The 18,785-nt window shown below is 37.7% G+C and overlaps 1 protein-coding gene across 2 annotated transcripts; it reads left to right on the plus strand.

The window, feature by feature from the left end:
- The first annotated feature begins 1,822 nt into the window (after window positions 1-1,822).
- SNRPD1 (small nuclear ribonucleoprotein D1 polypeptide) lies at window positions 1,823-12,052 on the plus strand. Of its 2 annotated transcripts, none has more exons than XM_002928344.4 (4): window positions 1,823-1,979; window positions 6,664-6,740; window positions 8,324-8,515; window positions 11,871-12,052. In XM_002928344.4, exons 1-4 carry the CDS (start codon window positions 1,966-1,968, stop codon window positions 11,945-11,947), a joined length of 360 nt encoding a protein of 119 aa, XP_002928390.1. In that variant the 5' UTR covers window positions 1,823-1,965; the 3' UTR covers window positions 11,948-12,052. The 2 variants fall into 2 exon arrangements, with proteins under 2 accessions (XP_002928390.1, XP_034498653.1); XM_034642762.1 differs by lacking the exon at window positions 1,823-1,979 and adding an exon at window positions 2,161-2,283.
- Window positions 12,053-18,785: the final 6,733 nt, after the last annotated feature.

Raw genomic sequence — 18,785 nt, forward strand, 5'->3', positions numbered from 1 at the left:
CTCTCCTACAACGGATTCTTTTCTTGGTTCTAAGGGAGTTCCCAATAAAACTCCAGAGGCTACTACCTCTTCATTCACATTCAAAAGGAAAGAGAATTCCCTGCAAAGGTCTGACTGGATCAGTTTACATTCCAAGCCCACTGTGGACAAATAATGGAATGTGATGATTGATACAAGGATAGAGTCAGCTTCATTGCGACCATGAGGATCATCAGATTATTAGGAACTGTTGGGAAGGGAGATGGACAAATATTGAGAAGGCAGCACACAAATGAACATTACAGTCTTGCTACTCAAATTATGGTTCATAGACTAGGGGCATCTTCATCAGTTGAAGGCTTTTAGAAATACAGAATTTCAGCCCCCACACCAACTGAATCAGAATTTTCATTCTAAAGTTTCCTCAGGTATGTCCTATGCACATAAAAGTTTGATGAGTATTGCCTTACACATCAAAGAGTTCTGATAATCAGGGATGACATCAGGCTGGAGATACAAATTAAAGACGTGGTTTTAGAAGAGATCACCTAGGCTAAAGGAGAAAGTATCCATAAGAAGACTACACCTAGGGTAAACCCTGAAGCACTCCAGTATGTAATGGCTCAGTAGAGGATGAGGCAGCTGAGACCTAGAAAGTGTAACTACTGGCATAGGGTAGCACCAGGTGAGGCTGGCATCCTGAAAGCCAAGAGAGAGACGTGTGTTTCAAAAGGGTAATATTTGTGTTAAGTGCTGCTGAAATGTTGAGTAAGATAAAGATAGAGGTTTGTCTTGCGGTTTTTGATGACCTTTAGAAAAGCAATATGAATGGAGTTTGAAGAGTGAATTAGAGGTAATAAAACAAGTGTAGACAACTCATTCAAGAAGTTTTTATGTGAAAGAAATCTTAGCCGTAGCTGGAGCTGCATCAGAGGAGAATTTTGCTTTGTTTTTAAGATAAATTTATATTTTTAAAAAAGTTCCCTGAAGAGGGAGAAATTAATGATTCAAGTTAGGAGATAACTGAAGGAGTGAAATTCTTGAAAAAAGGAGAGATGGGATCCAGACTACAATGAAGAGGAATTTGTCTACTTCTACCCCTCTAACTGGAAGAAAAGCTGAAAAGGTGGCTTCTGGCTTTTTAAAAGTAAGAAATACTAGCAGAGAGTGATCTGAGAAAGAGAGTGTAGAAGGTTTCAGAGGGAGAGAAGAAAGAAGGTATGAAATAGTTTGTGAGCTTATTAGAGAACCACAACACTATTTCTCAACAGTGTAGGGTACCCTTTTGAGGTTTGCGACCAGAATTTAAAGTAAAAATAGGGACGCCTGGGTGGCTCAATCAGTTAAGCGTCTGCCTTCAGCTTAGGTCATGATCCCAAGGTCCTGGAAGCGAGTGCTGCATCAGGCTCCCTGCTCAGTAGGGAACCTGCTTCTCCCTCTGCCTGCCGCTCCCCTTTCTTGTACTCTTTCTCTCTCTCTGACAAATAAATAAGTAAAATCTTAAAAATAATAAAGTAAAAATAATCAGCTAAACTGTGATTTTCTTCATGTACATTCCTGGTATTGGAGCAGAATTAGCATAATTCTTTAGGCTTTCTCAGGACTTCCCTTCCTTCACAGGTATACTTGGTGCTGCATAACACATGGCTCCCAACGGGCCGAAGTTCCCACTAATCGGATCTAATCTCAAATCCCCCCACCCACTTACTTACTGCAATTTTCCTTCTGGACCAGCTCTAGACGCTCTCAACAGTCGCAAGACACACCTCCAGCCGCCAGGGGCCGTAGTAACGTTCTGCGGAGCCGGAAGGGAGTGCGGCCCAGCGTGGCCTCGCCGTTTCCGCTTTGCGTCCGAAGCGCTCCTCGCGCTCTTTACGTCGGAGCCTAAGGAGTAGGCGTTTCCGGCCATTCATACTCCTAGTCTTTCGGACGTGGGTAGTCGGATTTTGTGCACTATCTGACGGAAAGAGAGACGGCGCAGCTAGGATGAAGCTTGTGAGGTGAGGAGGTAACCCAGCGGGGTGAGGGCTGTGACGATTTGGGCCGGGAGCGGGAGGCCGGACTGCCCCGTTGCGGGAGGCGCGAAAGCCGCGTGCGCGCGCGGCCTGCTAACGGCCTCCCGCGCCCGCTGCTCCCGCCCCATCTTGGCGGCGCCGCAGTAGGCGCTGGAGCCAGGGCTTCGGACTGGATGGCGCGCGGATCCCGCGTGTCTTCAGACAAGTGGACGTAAAATCCTGGCAGTTTCTTCCCACCTAGTGTCTTAGAGGCCTTAAAGGTGCAGCGCCAGGATTACAAGCTCTTTCGGTTAGTTGAAGATGTTCATTTCATTAAAACTCGTGCTCTATTCTAGATTACTTTTCTGGGCAGTCTCGGCTGTCAGGACCGGCAAATATAACTAAGTGTAGGTTCCCGGAGACGTGGGAGAGATGAAGAAAAATTGTATGCATTGCGTGAAATTAATGAGCTTTTAAAATGTACTTTGAAGCTGCAGGGGTTTATCTGGAAATAGTGAAACCCATTTCCGAAATGTTTTAATTCAGGATTGGACTTCTGATTTCATTAGGGTTTTTTTGTTTATATTTTGATAACTCCTTAGATTTAAGATTACTCAATTCACGTGTCCCTTCAAAACAGGACTTTAATTCAGGAAAAAAATCTCCCAACGTGAGGCAGAATCAGTTTACCTGATTGTGGCTGATTACGCAGATAATCGCTAGTCTGTTTTGTGTTTAAATTCCATCGGTTAGTTGAGCCTACTGGTTTACGGATTTGAGTAATTCATTTCTAAACTACCTGCAGATAGATATGGTTTTGGTGTTTTTCCTTGAGGCGGAGAGCCTGGAACGTAGAGGATGTTTGACTAAGTTAGCAATTATATATATATATATATAGCTAGTTTCTTGTCTGAATCAAGGTATGTCAGTTGCGATCAATTATTAGGCACCTGTTATACTGTGCGCTGGTAATGGATTTTTTTTTTAAGGAGGGGTTCCTGCCTTCTTGGAACTTTCTCTTTTGTGAAGACAGGCAAGTAGATAATTTCTGGTATGATTGAAATTACATATAAAACCCTGAATGTGTTTTCAGAGTTTATAGGGAAGGCATTTAAGGTTAACTTTTAGTCCATTTTTATTTGAACTGTAACTTTGGAGAAAAACGCCCCAGAATTGAAAGTATATTTTTGCAATTTCTCAATACCTGCCCGTCTGAATCTGCTTACAGTTCTGTCTCAGACTCTTTGGGATCAGCTTGTCTCGTTTAAAGATATTGGCGTGTTGTAACACAGTTTTCCTGAAAATTTTAAAGGCTCTTCTGAATCCTATTCTGTGTCTTAGACGATGGAAATAAAGTTTCTTCTTTGTGGAGAATGTATTTTGTACCAAGAAAATGGGTATTTGTCTAACTGGTTTGCAGTTGACTTATTTTTGTACGAAGGTTGACTTATTTTTGTACGAAGGTTGGTGGCACTATCATCCTTACTGTCACTCTAAACAGACATACAAGTTGTTTTTGACGTCTTTCTTGATAATCTGATAAATTGCCAGGTTTTCACAATTTTAGCCGTTTCAGTGCTTGTGTACTAGGGTCTTGTTAATGGCTTTAATTTGCATCTTCGTAATGACTAGTGATGTTGAACACTTACTCACCTGCTTATTGGCCATTCATGTATCTTTGTGAAGTGCTTGGTTTTGATTGTGTTTATTATTGAGTTGTAGGAATTCTTTATATGTCCTGCGTGCTAGTCCTCTGTCAGGTATAATTTTTCCCAGTTTGACTTGCTTGTTCATTCCTTTAATAACTTCTTTTGGTGAGCAGAAGTTTATTTTGAGGAAGTTTTAATTTACCAGCTTCTCCTTTTATGGTTATTCTCTGTGTACGGTCAAATTTTTGCCTACCCTCAAACCATGAAGTTAATCTGTGTTTTTCTCTTAAAGCTTTATGATTTTAACTTTTATGTGTAGGCCTGTGATCTGTCTTGAATTAATATTGGTTAAGTGGTGTGAGTTAGAGGTCCAGGTTCATTTTTTCTTCATAGATTTCCAGTTAATTCCATATTCTTAGGTAATATAAACTCGTATTACCATGGAGTTCATCATTTGTTGAAGAGGCTTTCCTTTGCCAGTTGGAGTGCTTGACAGTCCCATTGGCTCCTTTGTAGAAAATTAAACTATATAAATATGGGTTCAATCCTGGACTCTATTCTGTTTCATTGATCTTTTTGTTGTTCCTATGTCTTGATACCTGTAACTTCAACCTGTGTACTGCTCTAGCCACCTAATTGTCTTCCAATGTGAAAATGACCCTGGCACTCCACTTCATTGATGAAAACCCCTCAGTAGCTCTTTAACAGCTTGGGCTATCCATGAAAGGAACCTACCTAATTCTTCTCTACTCATTTTCTGGGACTTAATAATCCATTGCTAGTATACCTATAGTTTCTCTTCGTGTCGTGCTGTTACTCCCAAATCTTTGCTCTTGTCTCTTTTTGCTGCATTATTTCCAACTTTTCAGACTTCTTGCCAGAAGTTCACTAAGCTCTGACTCCCTCCTATCCATGCTACATTATGTTCCTGGTAAAAGCCTGTGCATATATTCATTGCTTTTTAAATATAGTTACCTTTAAATATTTTCTATGTGTCTGTCCTTTCCACTAGAGTTTGAGCTCCTGGTCATTCATTTTTAATCCTCGTTGACAAGTACAGGGACTACCACACAATGATAAATATTATTTGTCAAAGAAACATCCTTGGGGGGGCGCCTGGGTAGCGCAGTCGTTAAGCGTCTGCCTTCGTTCGGCTCAGGGCGTGATCCCGGCATTCTGGGATGAGTCCCACATCAGGCTCCTCCGCTGGGAGCCTGCTTCTTCCTCTCCCACTCCCCCTGCTTGTGTTCCCTCTCTTGCTGGCTGTCTCTCTGTCAAATAAATAAATAAAATCTTGAAAAAAAAAAAAAAAGAAAGACACATCCTTGGACTTGCTGAAATGTATTTTGATTCCTTCAGAAATTGTTTTGCTTATTTTGGTTTTCCTTTTTACTTCCGTATGGTAGATTGTTTGATTACTAAAATATTTGATTTTTACTTCAATCCTATCTATTTCCACATATGATTTGAACTTCTATAAAAGTTAAATGTTGGGGCGCCTGGGTGGCTCAGTTGGTTAAGTGTTCAACTCTGGATTTTGGCTCAGATCACGATCTTGGTCCTAGGATTGAGCCCCACAATCTGTAGGGAGTCTGCTTGTCTCCCTCTCCCTCTGCGTGTGCGCACGCGTTCTCTCTCTGAAATAAATGTTCTTTAAGAAAAGTTAAACCTTATTACTGAGAGGGACAATTAAAAGATTTTTTAATTAAGTAAACTATATGCCCAGTGTGGGGCTCAAACTCATGACCCGGATATCAAGAGTTGCATGTTCTACTTATTGAGCCAGCCAAGTGCCCTAAAGTAAAAGATTTTTTAAAAACCAAAGGTTGATAATGGAAAGAAACTGTTAGATGAAAATTCTAAGCTAATATAGTTATAAGTGGTTATTAAATTTAGAGCATAAAGAATTTTTGTCAGGTGAAATAAAGCATTAACGGTTTATTGAGAGAGACTTTATTTTCTTGACAACAAATATGAAAAGGATTCAATAAATGGATCTTTATACAAGGACAGATTAACTTTTTAAAATTTGGGACTTGATTTGTCCCAAACCAAGTGTACCCCTTTTGGATGGCTGACTGTGCCACTAAAAAAGTGGTATTTTAAGATTATCTTCCCTTTTAATGTTAGAGCATTTCAGCCAACTGTTATTCAGTGTCTTTGACACCCAGGATCAGATATAAAGGTCTTGATCCTTGAAGTAGTCCAGTGGGGAAGAAAAATAGGTGATTGTACACGTATCATTTAGTGTGATGCTATGATAGGGTGTACAAAATATGTATTATAAATCATAAATTTTTACTATACATTATAAATTTCTAATTTAGTATAAATTAGAAATAAGAACTATATTTTTGGATCATATTGCAGGATTATTGTTCATTTTCCTGGATGTGATTGTGGTATTATGATTACGTAGGAGAATGTTCTCATTAGAAAATGAATGATGAAAGTGTACAGCATAATGATTTGGCTTATGTACATTGCAAAATGATTACCACAGTAAGTTTAGTTAACATACATCATCCAGTATGAATACCAAAAAAGAGAAGGGGAGAAAAATGGGTTTTTTTCTTGTGATGAGAACTTTCAGAAACTACTCCCTTAGCAACTTTCAGATGTACCATACAGTAGCATTAATAACTATAGTCATCATGTTGTATGTCACATTCCTAGTACTTAATTTACCTTATAACTGGAAGTCTGTACCTTTTGACCACTTTCATATAATTTCTTGATTTCAATTGTGTGAATTATAATGATTTTAGGATCTATATGCATGGATTGGAGGTTAAACTGTATAATGGTTTAGAGAATCAGAAATGTCCATATGGCAGCTCCTGATATTATAATGCTTCTTCATAAATATTGAGGGTATAATTCAAGGAAAGCTGATATTGTTTGCAGATTATTAATAGGAATTGATACAGGTAGCATCTATAGCAGATTTTGAACATCTAGAAATTTCACCCTTTGACTTAAAAAAGATTGTAAAATGTTAAAGGTGAACACTTACTACTTTATTCCCACTGTTTTTACAGATTTCTGATGAAATTGAGTCACGAAACTGTAACCATTGAATTAAAGAATGGAACACAGGTCCATGGTACAATCACAGGTATGGAAATTAGACAGCTTTTTAACACTTTATTCCCCTACATCTTCCACCTTTAAGGCCAGAATTCTTTTCTGGTTACTTAATGAACATTATTGTAGTAGACATCTCATTCTTTTTGCTTGGATTATTTCATTGACCTTCTTAAGCCTTACCTTAAGTACTTGTGCTAAGGCCAAACTGAATTCCCCAGGTTATCCTGCATGTGACCCCTGTTTTCCTGTTTTAAAAGCTTTTTGAGCTTTTTGCCTGTGTGTGTTCCTCTGCCTAGAATGTTGCATCTTCCAAAGTATATTTTACTCTTTTTTAGAATTTTGTGTCCTCTGTTAGATTGTTAAGTCCTTGAAGATGGAGGATGGGATTTTCATGTTTGATTACCTTGGGTAAAAATATATATGGGAAATGGGTTATTTGAGAGTATTTTCCTTCATTCTTCTTTCTTTCATGTCTAACTTTTTGCTTTAATGATATTGTATGTGTAGTTTAAGGTTACTGTGATTTTTCACTTGTAGTAGGTGTTCCCCACAAAATTGCAAAAGAATTGCTGAGCCAAATGAATGAAAATGCTATTTTAGTATGCAGTCCCAGTCTCTGAAATATTTAAATTGTAAGTTTATAAATAATTTTTTAATGTGTGGATCCAGCATCTGAGTAAACCAAGAGAAATATACAGTGTTAAACTGATTGTATTTGAGTATACTCATGTTTGCAACAGCAATTGCTTTGAAAAGAAACCAGTACAGTGTACGAGTTCAGTACCATATGGTTAGTGACCATGTAACACTGAGGAAGTGTAATTGCTATTTGAGATGGATGTTGGGATAGTTGAGATAGTTTCTCAACTATCTCAAGATAGTTGAGAAAACAGGCATGTTTTCTGGCCTGACTTCCTAGGAGCAGAAATTAACTGGATCTTTAGTTATCCTGTTTGTTCAGATATATTGGTGAAGGCTCCAGTAATTGGATAGTTCTAAGATAATGCCATATATTCATTCTAGAAAATTGTGCTTTTATTTTGCAAAATCTCACACTAAAAACAATGGGAAAAATAGTCTGAGGCAGACCATTCAAAACCAGTGCAACTTGGTAATTAAAGTATTAACGAAAACAGTAGCATTCCTTTAAAAAAGCAATTTAAAAAGACATGTTAAATTCCTAGTAACAAGGAAAATACTATAGTATATATAGGACTTTATATTTAAAACAAGGCTTATAGCATGGTGGAATAGGATATGAGGAAGTTATGGAGATAATGAGAGAATCATGCAATAAACATTGCTAACCCTGAGATGAGAATACATGGGTACAGTGGGAATGAGTCAGGTACCACTCAGGGTTCTTGCTGCATTCACATCTGTAAGCATACCTAACCATGCAAAAATCATTAATGTGCAGGGTTAGTCTCTGAAGGAAGGATTTCTGGTTTATACTGACATTCACCCATTAAGCAATTGTACTAAATTATCATAGAAACTTGCAGTTATAGAACAGACAGTATTCTTTTGTGAATACTGTGGCTTGGTAGATTAACTGATTGCCTTCTTTATCATGCTAATAATTGCCCTCTATTTTTTTTTTCCTTCTAGGTGTAGATGTCAGCATGAATACCCATCTTAAAGCTGTGAAAATGACTTTGAAGAATAGAGAACCGGTACAGCTGGAAACACTGAGTATTCGAGGAAATAACATTCGATATTTTATCTTACCAGACAGCTTACCTCTGGATACACTACTTGTGGATGTTGAACCAAAGGTGAAATCTAAGAAAAGGGAAGCTGGTAAGTTTGAAGAATTATAATCATTTTTGTGAATGTATATTTCTACATTGATCTACTACTCAAAATATAAATATTGTGAGGCGCCCGGGTGGCTTAGTTGGTTGAGCATCCATCTCTTGGTTTCGGCTCAGGTCGTGCTCTCAGGGTTATGAGATTGAGCCCTGCGTCAGCCTTTGTGTGTGGCCTAGATTCTACTTGAGGTTCTTTCTGCCTCCCTCTTTCTCCCCTCGCCCTCATGTGCCTGCATACACATGCTTTGTTTCTCTCTCTAAGGACTAAGTAAATAAATAAAATCTTTTTTTAAAAAAACAGATATAAACGTTTTTGAACATTTTTTTGTTTTGATTCCCTGTCCTTGCCATGAGTGCGTATAGTATTTATTAATAATTCTTGGTGTTGCTGTTGTAGACATGCCATTCTTTTTGTCCCTTTGCATGGCCTAGTCCCCCACGCTCTGCACTGTGAAAGATTTGGAAATTTGACTATTCCTGTTTCTCTGATGTTTCTTAATGACTTGGCATTGGGTCTTTCCTTGCTCTCCCTATGTTTTCCTCCATTTTGTTGTTTTCACTATTTTGTGGACCCCTTCAATATGGATATTCTTGCCTTTTAAAGCTAAGAAATACACTTGTATAGTTTTAATAAATTTCTTCTCTTTTACTTGTTCTGTTCTTTCTTCCTGGAAGTCTTAATAATTGGGTCTTCTGAGTAATTGTCTAAGTCTTTTCTTTTTTTCTTTTTTTTTTTTTCCTGTGTTTCTGTTTTCTGAGGAACTTCTCTCACTTTATCTTCCAGTCTAGCATTTGGTTAATCTTCAGGCCTCCTGTTCTGTGATATTTTTTCATAGAATCTTGTTCTGTATCTGAAAAATACTGGATAGGATATTAATTCATAAGATATTAGTGCTTTTTCTTTATTTAAGTTTTATTTTGTACTTGGCATTGTTTGTTTTTTGGGGGTTTCTCTTTATTTGCTCTCTCTGTTTTTAAGTTTTTATTTGAATTCCAGTTAGCATACACTGTTATATTAGTTTCAGGTGTACAGTATAGTGATTCAACAATTCCATATGTGGCCTGGTGGTTATCATAAGTGCACTCCTTAATCCCCATCATGTATTTTACCCATCCCTCCTCCCGGTCCTCTCTGGTAACCATCGGTTGGTTGTCTTATATAGTTAAGAGTTTGTTTCTTGATGGAGTGATATTTCTCTCTCTCTCTCCCTCCCTCCCTCTCTCCCCCATATTTGCTCTCTTTAATGTGATCTTTATGTTGTAGGCTTGATTTGAGTATCTTGTACTTTGGCCATCTAGTATTTAATAAGAACCCTAGGAAGAGAAGTTCTGGGAGGGGAGGCTGGACTCCTGAGCTGGTGAGTCTCACTGTAGGATAGTACAGAAGTGAGTTGGCCTCTTCACTGAGGAGACCGAATATTTTAGGATCTCGAGTCATTTCTGGACCCTTTCAGACCCCCTCCCCCACCAAATAAAAAGATGCCTGTCATCTACTGTAGGAGATACATGCCTGGCAGCCAGCATTATAGGAGCAGAGCAGGAGAAAGGGGCTGGTTGTTTTGTAGACGGTCACTTGATACAGGGATTTTGAGACTTTTTTGCTTTCTACCCACACTAAGAAATATACTTGGCATCATGGCCCATTCATGCATAAAACTGAAACAAAAATCTCAGGAAGAATTACTTAGTCTTAATACATGCAAATGCCCATGTGTTTCTTATGCTCTTTTAGTTAAGAAAAAAAAATTTAGGGGCGCCTGGGTGGCTCATTTGGTAAAGTGTCTGCCTTTGGCTCAGGTCATGATCCTGGAGTCTGGGATTGAGCCCTGCATCAGGCTTCCCACTCAGCAGGGAGTATGCTTCTCCGTCTGCCCTTCACCCTGCTGGTGCTCTCTCTCTCTCTCAAACAAATAAAATCTTTTATAAAAAAGAAAAAAAATTTAGGTTGCAACCTGTAGCTTGAAAAACGCTAAATTAATTCCTCTTTCCCTTCCCCTCAGTTCTTTGCCTCTTGCTCTCCACTTTGCATTTATTTTCAAATCTGAAGCCATTCTGCTTCAGTGTCTTCAGGTTTATTTTATCTTTTCTCTCCTACCTACCTGTCAGGGAAATAATCATTAGCTTTGCAAGGTGGGGAAGAGAGGACTGACCAGTCTTTTGCTCCACATGTTTGTCAACCATTTTGTTTGTTTTCTGCCCCCTGCTTCATCTCACCCTTGGCTTCTAGGGTCGTAGGTCCTCTAAGGGTTATTCTTTCTTTATTAAACATTTACAGTTGTTAGTCTACTTTCTGACTTAAAAAATTATTGAAATTTTTCAATTATTGTGTTCCCTCTCTCCTCTTTCTTTTTCTTTATGGTTATTTACCATTTTTACTCCTTTTCTGTCATGAGTAATATTTCAGAAGGAATTGGAGATAAATGTGGTTAAGCTGCCTTGTTTTAACAAAAGTCCTAGACTTCCTCTGTTTCTCAGAATGACAAAAGTTTGGCAACAGTGGGTAGAGGTTTAGAATGTGACTGACTTGAACTTTATGTCAGGATTTTTTTTAATATTCATAGCTCTCTGAAGACTGAAAATAAGTTCTTTGAAAAATGAGTTTTCTGTCAGTATAATATTCAAGTAGACTTACAAGACCAGCTGACACAGGGATGTTGCTATAACAATTAAAGTACTTTGTTATGATTGGGTCAAATGTCTTCAGATTCCAAAAAGTCATAAGGTTGCTTGATGTAATGTAGTTTAAACTTTCTTAGCTTTGAATCAACTTGCTTGGATTGTATTCAATAACAAAAAAATCTATGGGGCGCCTGGGTGGCACAGCGGTTGAGCGTCTGCCTTCGGCTCAGGGCGTGATCCCAGCGTTATGGGATCGAGCCCCACATCAGGCTCTTCCGCACTGAGCCTGCTTCTTCCTCTCCCACTCCCCCTGCTTGTGTTCCCTCTCTCACTGGCTGTCTCTATCTCTGTCGAATAAATAAATAAATAAATCTTTTAAAAAAAAAATCTAGTACATGGTGTTCGTGTTCTGTTCCATTGATACGATATCTCTTCCATCTTGTGTAAGGTTCACATCATTTGGATTTTATTTTGTGTTGAATTTGAGACATGATAGATATTTTAAAACTTGATGAATTTCTCAATAAATCAAACGGAACAAATATCATCTTTGTAAGCCAGCAGTTTTGCTTCTGCATGATAATGTGTTGGAAGGGATGCCTGTGAGGTCACATTTGAGAGAAGCCGGGTTAAAGTTTTCTTTACTGTAGATGCTGTTTGTGGTGGCCCAGGTAACAATCAGTGCAGAAGAGAATTAACCTTGCTTTATTTTTCTCTTTTCTTAGTTGCAGGAAGAGGCCGAGGCCGAGGAAGAGGAAGAGGACGTGGCCGGGGTAGAGGAAGAGGGGGTCCTAGGCGATAATGTCTCTCAGGATTACTGTTTCAAAGTGATACATGATTGGGGATATTTTTTGTACAGGTTTTGTTCGTTTATGTCAGTTTTTAATAAACAGAAATGTAGGACAGAGTTGTCTGTTGACTGTCAAATTAAATTTTAATTGTTCATATATATTCACAATATTTCATAGTTAGAGCTAAGTATTGGTACTAGGCAAACCCAGAAAAATTTCATTCTTAGATCAGGCTTTTAATGTTTGAACTAAAATTTTTTTATGAGTCTGTAGAATATATACCTATTTACTTCACATGCACTGAATATGCGTTTTATTGTTTTACTTTGATTCTGTGGAACCAACCTATGAGTGAAATAAGTTCTTTTTAGTACTTCAGAAACTAACGTCCTGTGGATTGGGGTCTAAAATTGATTCCCTTTTCCTGAGTTTTACTTTATGGAGATTTGGGTATTTGGTAAGAGGTGATAGTCCTCTTCCGATTCAGGAGTCGTGGACTTTGTTGTACTTGTTAATGGATTTTTTTTTTAAGGTTCTCAATATAATGTAATTTTACATTCTCTTGAGTTGAAACTGCAGATAACGTTCACTAGATTATCAGTTGTGAGCAGTGTCAAAACCTGTTAATGTGAAATGTACCTGTCAGTGGCTCTTTTATCAAGTACTTTTACAAGAAGTCCTTTAAGAACAAAAAGGAAAAGACCTACTTTTTTATTACAATAATATTTTTTATTATGTTAGTCACCATACAGTACATCCCTGGTTTTTGATGTAAGTTCCATGATTCATTAGTTGCGTATAACACCCAGTGCACCATGCAATACGTGCCCTCCCTACCACCCATCACCAGCCTATCCCATTCCCCCACCCCGAAAAGACCTACTTTGACAGCAAAATTAGATTCTTTCCCAGTTGTTAGTAAGGATTTTTTTTTTAATTGTTCCAATTGGTTAAGCTTAGAGAATACCTCTCAGTATATGCAGTTCTTTGCAGAGCTTATACCGTTTATTTTTATGTTAAGGAAAAAAACCTGAGGAGTGGGGGGACTAAATCTGTATTTACCTTTAATCATGTACATGAGGTTTTTTGTTTTTTAAATGTGAAGGAAATTTTCTGCAAAGATTATCTTAAAAGGTTTAGGCTCCATAAGAGGGTTACATAAATTGGGAGATAGCAAGTGCTTTTGTGTGTGCTGTGTCTCATTATTTTCCATCCTCAGATCTGTTAGTGCTCCTATTACTTGAACCCACATAGAAGGAAAGGGAACCCAGTGATGCCACGTGGTGGAGAGCAGACTTGCAGAACAGACTTTGGACATGTGAATAAGCATGAGTTGACTTCCACCCTCATGGAGGTTATAGGCTAAAAGGGAAGCAGAGTTAAATAAACATCAGTTGGTAATTGCAAATTGTGAATGCTCTAGTGATAAAGAGTACTTGACAATATCTTGTCAGTTTGTATCGGCAGTTCATTTTGATTTTAAGTCAAATACCAAAGCAGTGAAAGATTTTTACCTTTTATTGTGAAAATTTTAGCATCTAGATATTTACAGTGCGAGTCTAAAAACATAATTTAAATGTAAGACTAAAGCACAATCAGTACTAAATTGTGGTTATTCCTGGGGCGCCTGGGTGGCTCAGTCAGTTAAGCACCCAACTCTTGATTTTGGCTCAGGTCGTGATCTCCGGGTCCTGGGATTGAGCGCCATGTCAGGTTCCTGGCTCAGCAGGGAGTCTGTTTATTCCTCTGCCTCTCCCCACTGCTCACACTCTCTATCGCTCTCTCAAATGAATAAATAAAATCTTAAAAAAAAAAAAAAAAAGATTCTCCCTCCTTTTCTGCCCCTCGTTCTTCCCCAGCTCCCACCCTCCCTGGTGTGTGCACTTGCATTCACACTGCTTCTCTCGGGGAAAGTTGTGTTTATTCCACTAGAGGTGGAAAATATATGAAAATAAATTGTATGAAAAAGCTGTTTGAACTGATTGCCATTAATGATAAAGGAAGCACTGCAGTGTGAATAGAATACAGACCAGTCTGTGATAGGTTTCCCTGACTTCTTTTCCAAAAAAAGTATACAGGAATTTAGTGTTACTGCATTTTGCACATACATGATATCTTTTAAAGCTTACAATTTTATATGTGAAATTTAATTTTCTTAAATGTATTGTGAGTTTAGGTAGAAAACTGTTAAGGGAAATAATAGAAAACCACCTTTCATAGTATGTTTTAATCTATTGTAATCATGTTGGGTTATGCAAAATGGCTTAGTATTTTGAAATGTACTAATATAGGCAGTAGTCAAAATTTACATGATCTGCTATAACAGATGTCAGAATAATACTTAGTTAACATATAGCATTTGTTCTTGAAAGCCTAAACCAAAAGATACTTCCTTAACATGATGAAGAAACTCAATAAGAGACATTTCCCAAAGATACGTCAATTAAAACAGCAATAGAAAAGAATGTCTAATAGTGGTCTTCATTATTTAATGTTCTCATGGATCCACAAATAAGGAATCCTTTTGAAAAGGACGAGAAATTTTGCAATATTTAACTATTTTCTGTGTAGGAACATGGTGTAATGTTCCATTTATCTGAAGTTCTTCAGTAAAGTTTTAAAGTTTTGCTTATGTATTTCACTTATTTTGGATAAGGTTAATATATAATATCAGCGATTGATTTTACAAAAATAACAGCAGTCTCTAGATGTAAAGTGCAGTTGATTCTTGTTACAGTAGGTCTGTTGTATAAAGTCACTGAGAACCCTGAGTTAGTGGATACTGAACAATTGCTCATCGGGAAAATAAAGGGGAAGTTTCTGTGGGCCTCTGGTCACAACATTTTCATCAATGGATCAATACATAATCTTGTTTTATGTGTGTATTTAAAGACATTAATATATATTGGGTTTTTTTACATTGAATTCACAACCAACAGCGCTATAACTCATGTCTGAGCAAAACTCTTCTAACACATTTCCTCCAAAAGGTACATCACATTCTTTTTTTTCCCCCCACCAGTAAGCTCTGTGCCCAATGTGGAGCTTGAACTCATTACCCCAAGGTCTAGAGTTGCATGCTCTACCAACCAAGGCAGGTGCCCCACATCACAGCTGCCTTTTGCTTAGGAACATGAGACAGCGCTATACTTAGAGGCCATTTTAGACAACAAAAGCACAAAATATAAAAAATTGTGGGACTAGACCACGAAAAGAAAGTGTTTACAGTAAGAGTTGAAACAAGGCAGAGTGTCACTTTGTTCAAAGTCACCTGGGAATATGAGTGTATAAGGTGACAATGTTTTGCTGCTCTATGCATGTTCGTGCATGACTACGAAAGGACCATAAGGATTAATTTTGGAGTTAACAAATTTTAGCAAGTAAGTGACTTCCCAAATACAGAATCCATGAGTAATGAGAATTGATCATATTTAACCTTCTGTTAAGATTATAAAAAGTATACATAAAAAGTATTTTATGTATTGTTAAAGTATACTTCAAGATTTCCGAAACTGAAATGCTGCTTAAATGGTATAAATTAAGGTTTGGTAGCAAATCAAGTTTGTTAGAGTGTAGAATAACAAGTGCATCTAAAATTTGGTGTTTTAGAGTCAATGAACTACAGAAAATAGTGATTTATAAAACTTAAGTAGAACCTATGAGTTACGACATCCACTTTATCTTTAAAGATTTTCCATGTTTTCTAGAAGTTCTTGCTCTAAGTACTTGTGGTACAGTGGCAAAAATCAGCTCTGGCTTTTTAAAAAATTCCTGAGTCTCAAAACCAAGACGTGCCACATATCAGTGTAAAGTTGTGCATTCCCCCATTAGTAAGTTTAATGCAATTATCCTGGTGAATTTTTTTTAAAGGATTTTATTTTTAAGTAATCTCTACACCCAATGTAAGGCTCGAACTCACAACCCTGAGATCAAAAGTCACATGCTACTGACTGAGCCAGCCAGATTGACCCTATCCCGGTGAATAAATGAATGAATGTATGTATGTATGTATGTATTTATTTATAGCACTCGTGCACAAGCAGGGAGAGGGACAGAGGGAGAGAGAATCTTAAGCAGGCTCCACACCCAGTGCAGAACCTGAGGGGGGGCTCGGATTCCATGATCTTGAGATCACCACTGAAGCTGAAATCAAGAGTTGGACTCTAAACCAACCGACTGAGCCACCCAGGTGCCCCCCTGGTGAATTTTTAAATAACTTCTCTGTTGATAGTAAAATGCTAATTCTGTGCCAGGTTTTTCCGATTATTTTTAGATGTAATGCAATTGCCACAAAGGAATATTTTAGTGGACAGTGCTACTCTTATTTGCGAAATACTGAAGTGCTTAATCAATCAGGTTCTATGCGAAGCCCTTTACATGTTATTTCTTTTAACCCTCGGAATAACCGTGTATAGCAGGTGGTGTTTGCTGTTTTCAGAAGGTTAGGTCCCACAGTTTTTAAGCACAATTTGAAAGTCCCATGGTTTTTAAGCAGCTGGAATTTAAATGCAAGTCGTCCAAGAACTCTTTGTTCTTGACTGGTGTATTGATTCTGATGTTCATTCTGAAGAATGAAGAGGCTGTAGGCGATACATCATTTTTCTAGGGAAAAGAAAAGAGTGGAAGAACTTAGCCTATGAGATACGAAACATTGTAAAACATTGAGAGGAACTTGATACTCATGCAATTTTCAGCCAGATTTCATCTTTGATCAAGTCATTTTGCAATAGTGCCAATTGCCCATTGCTAGGAAAGAAGAGTGTGTAGAGTAGGCTAATGGGAAGGAAAGTGAAAACTTTCGAGGAGTTTGTCAAGCTATCTCAAAAGCCTTAAGATTTTTTTCTGACTTTGATCCAGGATTCCATTTGAGAGTCCCAAGGAAAAAAAGTTGACAAATGTTTAATCATAACGATTTTCATCACGTTAATTTCTTAATTGAAAAGGAAGTACTGTATGTCCATAATTAGAGGAATGGTTAAGTAAATTACTGAAGAATAGACCAGGAGTTCCCAAACTTTATCTGTAAAGGGCCAGGTAATAAATATTTTAGGCCTTAAGGGCCATATGGTCTCTGTCTCAACTCTACAACTCCATTCAAAGCATCTATGGGCAATAGGTGAATGAATGGGCATGGTTCCAGCAAAACTTCATTTACAAAAAATGGGCAGAGGGCTAGATTTGGCTTGCTGACCGTAGTTTGCCAATCACTGAGTTACACTGTAGTACCATCATAAAATTGTTTCTGGAGTCCACTGACTGGGAAAAGATACTTGTAAAGCATATGACCAATAAAGGATTAATAGCTATAAAATATTCCCTTAAATTAGTAAGGGAGACAGTCTAATGGAAAAGTTAACTTTAAAAATATAGGTAACTCACATAAGAGGAATGTCCAATAAAAATGTGGGGGGAAATGCCTAATACCTCTAGAATTAGGGAATGCAAAATTGAAAATTTGCTGGCCATTTACCCAAGGGGATATATTTAAGAATGTGGTAGTGTTCTTTGTAATAGTAAATTGCTAACTAACTGTCCAACAGGAAGAGTTGTTAAATTTCTGTATAGTAAAATACATCAATGAAAATGAGCCAGAGCTGCATATATCAACATGGATGAGTCTCATGATATTAAGCAAGTAATTCAAGTAGCAAAATACATACAGCTTGATGTCACTATATAAACAAGAGGCATATAAACCTTTAACGATGCTGACAAGTGGTTAAGTTTTAGAAATATGCACAAGAATGATTGATAATTGAGCCACCCAGGTGCCCCTATTTCTATGCATTTTTAAAAGGAGATATGATTTTCAAAGCTGTGCTTGAAAATTGGCTAAAGGAAAATAATTGGCTAAAGGAGATAAATATTAATATAATATTTTATAATATAATATATAATTTATAGATATATTTATATGTAATATGTAATTTATATATTATAATATATAATTTTTATAATTATTAATATAAGTACTATCACTTCAGCTACGTTATCTCTGAAAATGGCACTGGTGAGTGTAGGCACAAGAGGTGAGTATTTGTGCTATGTGTTTGGTTAGTAAAACTTAAAGCTTGCTAGGAAAGTTTCAGGGACTCATACCCTGTGGGCCTGTGGTGTGCTGGTAAATGTTAAACAATTTGTCACCTTTGCTGATTCCTCTACCATGGCATGTTGTCAACTAGTTCACATTTCTGAAATTTTGACATTCGGCTCTTTCACACTAGTATTGCACACCCTGACCATCTCCCCACCTCCCCGCCTCCCCTCCTCCCCATTTTATCTTTCTTGCTTGAAGATTAACAGCTCATTGTTCATATCTGGTTTGGTAAAGTCGTCCTCTTGGTGTGGTCCTGACAGGATGAAGCTGCAGATATTGGAGGCAGGTTTGGTGTGGCTCTCATCCTCTTAACGCCTCTGCCTTGCAAGTTTCACCCACTCTGCTCCCTCTGGCTGCCTGCTATACAACAGAGAAGCAAAAGCCAATACCTTTCACTTCGGTTAAGTTGAAAGTGTACCAAGGTGTATATTGACATATCTCTTGAAGTACAGAATGACAACAACATTTTTGCATTATTTGGAAGTTGTGTTTGAATATGATTGTTTTTTGTTAAATGTTAGGAGTCACATTCCTGAGGAATGTGGGGAAATGCCATTTGAGAATTGGCACTGGGGATCCATGGATGAATGACAGTAAACACCCATAGAATGTGGACCTTTAAGTAGTATTCTTTCTGGGGATAACTTGTTGCAATTGATAACTAAATTAGTTGATTTGGTATAGGGAATTACATTTATGTCAGTGGTGGAAAATACTTTGTAGTTCAAGTTAGTATACCTAAATAGCTGATT

Source organism: Ailuropoda melanoleuca, chromosome 14 (assembly GCF_002007445.2).
Source record: "Ailuropoda melanoleuca isolate Jingjing chromosome 14, ASM200744v2, whole genome shotgun sequence".
Taxonomy (NCBI): domain Eukaryota; kingdom Metazoa; phylum Chordata; class Mammalia; order Carnivora; family Ursidae; genus Ailuropoda; species Ailuropoda melanoleuca.